Genomic DNA, 8667 nt, shown 5'->3' on the forward strand with positions numbered 1-8667 from the left:
TAACTTTATATACATGCTTTTCTACTTTGTATTAAAATATTGACACTATATCAAACATGATTCAAAATCAATGCATTAACAATACATCTTACTTCATATCTGCGTTTTTTGGACTGAACTGTTGGTGAGCTTATATTTAATCAATCTGATGTTGGGCCAAAAAATATGCAATTATTTTATAGCTCATCTGTTACTGATAACAGCTTGCGCATTAAAAAGAATATGAGCATCAGATGTTCAAACAGGCAGATTATACAGTGAGTACAGCGTCAATGTGCTGCTAGACAAAGAGCAAAACGTTCTGACACTGAATTCCCTCATTTGGTGCAGACCCAAAGACAGGCAGAGTGTTCGAGAACCAAACTGAAGAAAAAGTTTGATTGGACCAGAAAAAACAGGGTCAGTGTCAAAGGCCTTAAAGCAGGGGTCGGCAACTTGCGGCTCTTTCACCGCCCTGTTGCGGCTCCACAGCAGATATAGAATTTTTAGGTAAGAATAAAATAATCCTCCTTTACAGTAACGTAATGCAGGCGCCATTTAAGGTGGAACGGGAGAATTCGAACAAGAAGCTGGCAAATGAGAAGCGACTTCAGCCTCGTAGAAAGTCGAACTTTGACAGACATTTTACAAGAAATGATTCTACTTTAGTGGAAAGGTTCCTGCCGGAGATGTGAGAAAAGCAGCTATAGCTGAGTTAAAGCTTAAAGCAGATCTTAAAGCACACAAATCTGTTTTCATTTATATTAAATTTGTTAGCCTGCGTTTTATTTATTTTCCTGCATCTGTAACTCTAAAGTAATGACTATTTTTCTCCAGACTTCCAACATTTTAAAAATGTTTACGTATCACGTCAGCAGATACGTGCATGAAAAACAAAAATGATATCGGCACCAAAATTCCAATATCAGTGCATCAATATTTATATCAAAACTTGCATTTATAATTTATGCTTTATCATCACTGTTATTGTTATTATTGCTGTTATTTGTTTACTGAATAGCTGTAAAACAGGGCACGTGTAAAGACAAACCGAGTTCTGTAAGTTTTATTTTTATGTCATTCAGTCTGGGCAAATAAGGAAGTTAACAAACCAAAGCACTAATTCATTGACTTTCTTGCCCCCAGTCAGGAATGGAGAAGGTCTTTGATGTCTGCTTGTGCTCCCCGATGGTGTACTCCACATGGATGCATATATGTCTGGAACTCTGCTCTGAGGGAAACATGCTGATGCTGCCCTCCACTCTAGTGTCCTGAACAACGTCCACAGGCTCGTCCAGATAAAGCACGGCCTGCTTCCAGTGGGTCTCGGGCTTGAAGGGCGACGTGGAGAGCACCAGGGGCTGCGTGCCGTCCTCCCCGGGGAAGGTGACGGCGAACCACACGCAGAAGGCGTTGAGCGAGGAGGAGCCGAAGCACCGGCAGCAGAAGCTCCCGCTCACGCGCTTCAGCTGCTCCAGCGTGACCGTGTGTAAATCCAGCGTGGCGAACCTGCACGGGTGCGAGAGCACGTCCTCCACGCTGACCGGCTGGACCGAGATCTCCCCGTTCATGATGCACGAGCGGGCGAAGTCGGTCATGCACGACATGTCCACCCCGTACTGGCCCTTCACCTACGGAGAGGGATCGGGGCATTGAAAGGGATTGAAAAGCAGTCACAACAGTGGAAAAACATGAAATGCAATGCATGCATGACCACTGCTCCAGAGTCACATGTAGAACACGAGCCAAAACGAAAAACACAACCTCTATTAGACTGAAAAAGCTGTGTACTAGAGTACTAGAGAACTAAGTTCCTGTTGGCATGGGAATCACATACATGAAAAATTTCAATCTGGTTTTAGGCCTCATCATAGTACAGAGACAGCACTAGCGAAAATCGTAAACGATCTTATATTATTATTCTCTGACCGAGGAAATGTGTCTTTATTGGTTCCGCCTGATCTTAGTGTGGCATTTGATATGACAGACCGCTCTATCTTACTAGACAGACTAGAGAACCTTGTAGGGGTAACAGGAATAGCTCTTTCCTGGTTCAGATCGCCATCACTCACAAATCGCTATCAGTTTGTAAATGTAAACGGCAAATCATCTGTTCTTACAAAAGAAAAGTATGGTGTTCCACAAGGCTCTGTTTCAGGACCCCTATTATTCACATTATATATGCTACCACTGGGTACCATCAGTGGTGCCCAGTGCGATGACACACAGTTATGTATATCAACCAAACCAGATGATCAACTTCAACTTAATAAGATTGTGGACTGTATAAAAGACATAAAAGACTGGATGTCAAGTAACTTCCTCCTACTCAACTCAGATAAAACAGAGGTTAGAACAAAGGTTTCTTCCTCTTGCTCTTAGGGAGTTTTTCCTTGCCACTCTTGCCACTGGCGACACTCATGCCTGTTGTAAAAAGCGCTGTATAAATAAACTTTGACTTCACTCAACCTCTTTACTGAATAACAATACCATGTGGATTTGCATTTTAAAAGCGTAGCGCTGAGTTCATCTCAGAATTGAATGCAATCCACTCTGAGATGTAATGAAGGCACGGCTAGATCGCTTCCCAGCGTGCAGCACTTTCAACAGATTTCTGTGGATTTGCCTCACTGGAATGAAATCACATGTACTAACAGTGAAAACAGTAAAATACAATGCACACATCACATTTTCCACAGGTGATGTGTGTAATAAGTGCCAAAATGAAAAGCAAAATCTCTAATACAGTGAGCCTCATTCACCAACGAATTCTTAGAAAGAAATTTGTAACACTTTGTTTTGATGGTCCACTGTAGATGCTCAGTCTATCTTTAAGGAACGTTCAAATAAACATCTGTTAAATGTAACTGGATTTGAAGTCGCGTGTGAAAGATTCTATTAGGTGAGAACACAATTTACACACACTCAGGAGCATGAAATGAAAATAGCCCAACAATGTATTAGTTAAATATATTTTTAAAACGTATTTGTTACTAAGATGTGTAATGCTAAAACACCTGGTGGTTGACTGACAACAGGTCAGTAACATGATATGGGCATATATATAAAACACACATCTCAGAGAGGCGGAGTCTTTCAGAAGTAGAGATGAGGAGGGGTTCACCACTCTGTGAAAGACTGCATGATCAAATAGTGCAACAATTCAAGAATAACGTTTCTCAACACAAAATAGCAAAGAACTTTAGCTTTTCATCATCTACAGTACATAATAACATTAAAAGACTCAGAGAATCTGGAGAAATCTCTGTATGTAAGGGACAAGGTCGAAAACCAGTATTTGCTGGCTGTGATCTTTGGGCCCTCAGGCAGCACTGCATTAATAACAGACATGATTCTGCAGTGGAAATCACTGCATGGGCTCAGAAACACTTCTGAAAACCACTGTCTGTGAAAACAGTTTGTCTCTGCATCCACAACTGCAAGTTAAAACTCTAAAATGCAAAGAAGAAACCACAAATAAACAGGATCCAGAAACACCGCCACCTTCTCTGGGCCCGAGCGCATTTAAAATGGACTGAGGGGAAGTGGAAAAGTGTCCTGTGGTCTGACAAATCAACATTTGAAATTTTTTTTGGAGATCATGGACACTGTGTCCTCCAGGCTAAAGACCACCCAGCTTATTATCAGTGCACCGTTCAAAAGCCAGTATTCATGATGGTATAGGCACATGGCATGGGTGACCTGCACATCTGTGAAGGCATCATTAATGCTGAATGATATATACATGTTTTGGTAACATATGCTGCCATCCAGACAACGTCTTTTTCAGGGAAGACCATGACTGTTTCAGCCAGACAATGTCAAATTGCATTCTGCATGTATTACAGCAGCATGGCAGGTGCTAAACTGGCCTGCCTGCAGTCCAGACCTGTCACCACTGAAAACATTTGGCACATTATGAAATGAAAAATATGACAAATGAGCCCCTGAACTGATGAGCAGCTTAAATCCTGTATCAAACAAGAATGAGAAACATTTCACTTCTAAAGCTACAGCAGTGTCTCCTCAGTTCCCAAACACTTAGAGTGTTGTTAAAAGAGGTGATGAAACTCAGTGGTAAACAGGCCCCCGTCCCAACTTTTTTGGGACGTGTTGTTGGCATCAAATTAAAAATGGGCAAAATTTTTTTTCAAAAAACAAAATTTCTCAGTTTCAACAACTGATATGTTGTCTTTGTAGTATTTTCCTTTAAAAATATGGTTTACATGATTTGCATATCATTGCATTCTATTTTAATTTACATTCTGCACAACATCTCAAATTTTTCGGAAATGGTGTTGTATTAAAACACATCTCCATATATTTTTTTTTTTTCATATGGGACACGTCATGAATGTGACATAGTCTTAGGATCTTTCTCAAGAACACATTTAAGAAAAAACTCTAGTTATTAGTGAATGGGGCCCTCTTTGACCTCTTTGTTTACTACAAATGTATCTGCCTCAATGAAATGCAACCAAACCAGTGAAATGCAGTGCACATGAGGTTATGTTTAAACAGTAACATGAGGAAAACGTTTAATGAAAATGAAAAGTAAAATATCCATTACACTGATTTAAAGTTGTTTTAAGTACTGCTTAAAATTAGAGCTGGGCAACATGACATCCTGTTTAATTGGTTTTAGTGCAGCACAGTGTGTGAAATGTTGAATACAATTTATTGGATTCATAGTTTTATAGTATTTTTAAAACATGGCACTTCTTTGTCCGCTGCAAGTTATTTATATTTTCTAAAATTTGATATCATGACACATCATGCATTGTTAAAAACTTTGCGCTTTATGCTTCACCACCTCCAGAGCAAAGCAGTAGCCTCAACTTCATCACATTTCAAGGCAGACTGCTTTGAATTATTTCACAATCCTCACACGCTGTTTTCCAGTAAAGGGGTCAAGCGGCATGAAAACAATGTAACAGAGGTTTTGTTTTTTACTTTCTCAGATAGCAGGAGGATAATAAGCTGGCGGCCCACCGGCTTTCTGCTCAGAGCTTCTGGGTGGCCCACCAGTGGTTAAGGAGAGTGTCACTTTTCATCATTCACAGTCCATAAATTATTTATATTTATGTTTAAATTTATATTGTAAATTAGTTTAGTAAATAATTTTAACAGTAATATCATAAAGCCGGTTATAACTGTCTTCAATTATTTTCCAAAATAAAAGTCTGTGTACATTCAAAATATGTTTGAGGAAATCAAAACAAGACCAGCAGTAGTGTACGGTCAGCAGGGTGCCGACCTTGTAAAGCCAGCGGCCTATTATTAAACATACTAAACTGTCACTGGGGTGGAACCCTCAAGGGTACGTCTTCATTCAGGTGGGTGAAATGGCTAAAATATAATACCCTGATACTCCAAATCATTTTCACAATTCACGATATTTATTATTTCAGACGTCTGATCAGTTAGAACAGAGAAAAAATTAACCAGTAGTGCTACATTTTGAAAAATACTACCGAAAACTGAATACAATGATTTTTATACAATATTTGGCATTAAATCCAGTTAAACCGGGCTAATTTTGTTCTCTTTCTAATGAAAATGCAGTTGGTCAGTGTGTACAAGTACTGGCGATATACACGACATGTTCAGAAAAGCATATTGCATTGTGACATAACTCACTGTGCTTTTGACATATTGTCATACTGCCCAGCCCTACGTCTTCAGTACCTTTAACTATGGAACGTAACTGTACCGTATTTCACTGCAATTATATTTTTAAGCTGCATTGCCTCCACTCACTCTGCAGGCTTTTAATTTTACTGTTCTGTTTTAAAACATTCGGTTATGAAAAGGTACAAATACGAACTTTTCACCTGGAAAAACTTATTTAACGTTCACAATCAGACTTAAAACCACTGTTGTACCTTTGAGGGAACATTTACATTGTTTGTACCTTGATGAACGAAAAATATACCAGCACCTTTATTTCTGACAGTGTATGAGGGCTGAACGATTTTGGGAAAATATCTAATTGCGATTTTTCTGACAAATAATGCAACTACAAATAAAAAACTGTGATTATTTTCTATAAATTAAGGCTGTTCTTTTGGCCGAGAGGACCAGAATATCCACGTTTTGGGGATTGAGCCTTGACCCCAGAATGTAGCCTGTCAGACTGACAGTAAATTGTGGTTGTGATGTCACAACGGGGGGGGGGATTGACTGAATCTGATAGGTCTAACTAATCTACAGGCAGTTCACAAGCTCTGTGTTATTAGATCAAATTTCCCCTCAAGACAATGTTTATAATCGTGAAGGCTTTAATTTAAAAAACATTGCAGGTATTGCGATTTGAAAACTGCACTCTGCGAAATTGCGATTTTGATATAAAAACACACCTCATTCACACATCTTTTTAACTCCTCTCCACGGCACTGGATTATCCTTTATTACAGATTTTACATTTATTGTATTTTTCCTTTTTGTTAGCAGTCTGTGTGCTTGTCTGGTCAGTTATCCACTGTAAATGTACAGGATAAGAACATTTATTGACAGATTACCTGTTGACAATTTGTAAAGTGACCATTAATCTAAATAACTTTAGATTAAGGGTCTAAAATGAATTAATTTTAGATTAATTGCAGACTGCTTAGACTAAGATTACTATATAAGTTTATTTAACTTGAAAACATCCTTTCACAGGCACGTTATAGACTGTCTGAATAATTCTATGAAATTACATAATTATGCTGTTATTTTACAGACAGCAACCTTTAAATGTATTTCTGCAGGATTTCCTTAATTTCATTACATTTTAGAGACGTTCTCTAACAATGGACATTTGTAATTGTAGTAAAATTGGCCACAAAACTATGAAGAGGAGTAATTTTACAGTAGCTCATTGTAAAATTATGTAATTTACTGTAATTTTATGGGAACTATTAGGCAACTTTTGCTGCCAGACATGCTAAAAAGATGGTTCTTCAGTAGAGAAAATGGCTCTATATAGAACCATGAACACTCAAAGAACCCTTCGCATGCTTAAAGTTTTCTTTACATTGTGAGACGATTCTTTGGATTGATGGAGAATGAGTTGTATATGGTTCTATACAGTACCAACAAGGGTTCTGCTCTTGTTACCGTGTCAAGCTTGCTACAATAGAAGAACCCTTTTTGGTACTATACAGAACCGGTTTCAAAAAGGTTCTACATAGAACCATACACAGTACATTCTCCATCAATCTGAAGAATGATTTCATGATGCTTTAACCATGCAAAGGGTTTTTGGAGTGTTCATGGTTCTATACAGAGCCATTTTCTTTACTGAAGAACCCTTGAAGAACCACCTTTTTCTGCAGCTATTGCGATTGGAAGATTGCACTCTGAGAAATTGTGATTTCGATGTAGAACCGATGAATCGTTCAGCCCTGCAGTGTACGGAACAGCAGTGTGGTGTGTGTGCACTGCATTTCACTGTGTTTACACTGCAGTGGTCACCCCTCTCCGTATTCACCGTGCTCCAGAAGCTCAGCCTCTCCTCGGCCACCAGGTGGTTGATGGGCGCCACGAAGAGCTCGGCGCGCTGGGGGAGGATGAGGCCGCCCGGCCGGAGCCACCTGTCCCGGGCGAAGATGACCGAGTTGAGCATGGACTCGTGCAGCAGCGCGTAGCCCATCCACTCGCTCACGATCAGGTCTACCTTCTCGGGCAGCTCCGCGCTCTCCACCGTGCCCCGGATCACCTCCACGCGATCCGCCACGCCGTTCAGGCGCACGACGCGCGCGGCCTGCTCGGCTATGGAGCTGGCCTCCACCGCGTACACCTTCCGGGCGCCGGCCTGCGCGCAGAAGACGCTCAGCACGCCGGTGCCGGCGCCCACGTCCAGCACCGCCTTCCCCTGGATCTGCTCGCCGCTCCGGAAGATGCCCCGCCTGTACGTGTCCGTGCGCACCGTGTCCGCGAGCATCTCCTCGTGGATGGTGACGTCGGCGTAGCTCTCGAAGTACAGGCTGTCCTGAGCGCTGCTGTCCAGCTTTCGCTTCTTAGACATGTTCTTCTCTCTCTCCATTTCACTCCACGCTTCTCCTCCACGCCTGCAGCCTCACTGCTGCCGGACGAAAAAGAATGCGCTGCATTCTGGGAGTTGTAGTCCCTCAGGCCCCCGCCGTACGCGAGCCTGGACGAGAACTCCTTCACAAAGAAACTACATTTCCTGGAGTTCGGGCGCCGTCGCGCACAATATACGAATTCTTTATTTTATTTATTTTCTTGTCGGCTTTTTTTATTTTAAAAAAGACTGGTCGTTTTATGCTGGTTTTGTGTTATTTTATTTTCGTTTTAATGATTTACTTCCTCGTTTTATTTGGCAACTGGTAGTTAATAGCTGAACGTGCTCAGAGAAAGCAGCACTATCTGAGCTCTTCCTTATGTCTTCTGACCCTTTTTGTGTCCGAGCTGCTCAATTAGTAGTTCAAAAAGTAACTACAGCGTTACTCCAACCAAAACAAAACATCTGCAGTGCATTCTGGGAGTTGTAGTGTCTGACAGTTAGCAGCTGAATGTGCTCAGAGAAGGCAGTACTACCCGAGCTCTTCCTTCTATGTTCTGACACTCTTTTTGTGTCTGGATAAATAAATAAATAAATAAATAAATAAATAAAAGAAAGAAAAAAAAAAGTAATTTTAAATAATTTAAATTTGCAGACTGAGATTACTTACCAAATGAAAG

The 8667-nt window shown here is 40.6% G+C and overlaps 1 protein-coding gene across 1 annotated transcript; it reads right to left on the minus strand.

Moving 5' to 3' along the window:
- Positions 1 to 1074: 1074 nt before the first annotated feature.
- Positions 1075 to 8056, minus strand: prmt6 (protein arginine methyltransferase 6). Its single transcript, XM_036581465.1, has 2 exons — positions 7454 to 8056; positions 1075 to 1610 (listed from the first exon to the last, which is right to left on the minus strand). Exons 1-2 carry the CDS (start codon positions 8006 to 8008, stop codon positions 1104 to 1106), a joined length of 1062 nt encoding a protein of 353 aa, XP_036437358.1. The 5' UTR covers positions 8009 to 8056; the 3' UTR covers positions 1075 to 1103.
- Between the last annotated feature and the right edge of the window lie 611 nt (positions 8057 to 8667).

Source organism: Colossoma macropomum, unplaced genomic scaffold, assembly GCF_904425465.1.
Source record: "Colossoma macropomum unplaced genomic scaffold, Colossoma_macropomum, whole genome shotgun sequence".
NCBI classification, from domain to species: Eukaryota; Metazoa; Chordata; class Actinopteri; order Characiformes; family Serrasalmidae; genus Colossoma; species Colossoma macropomum.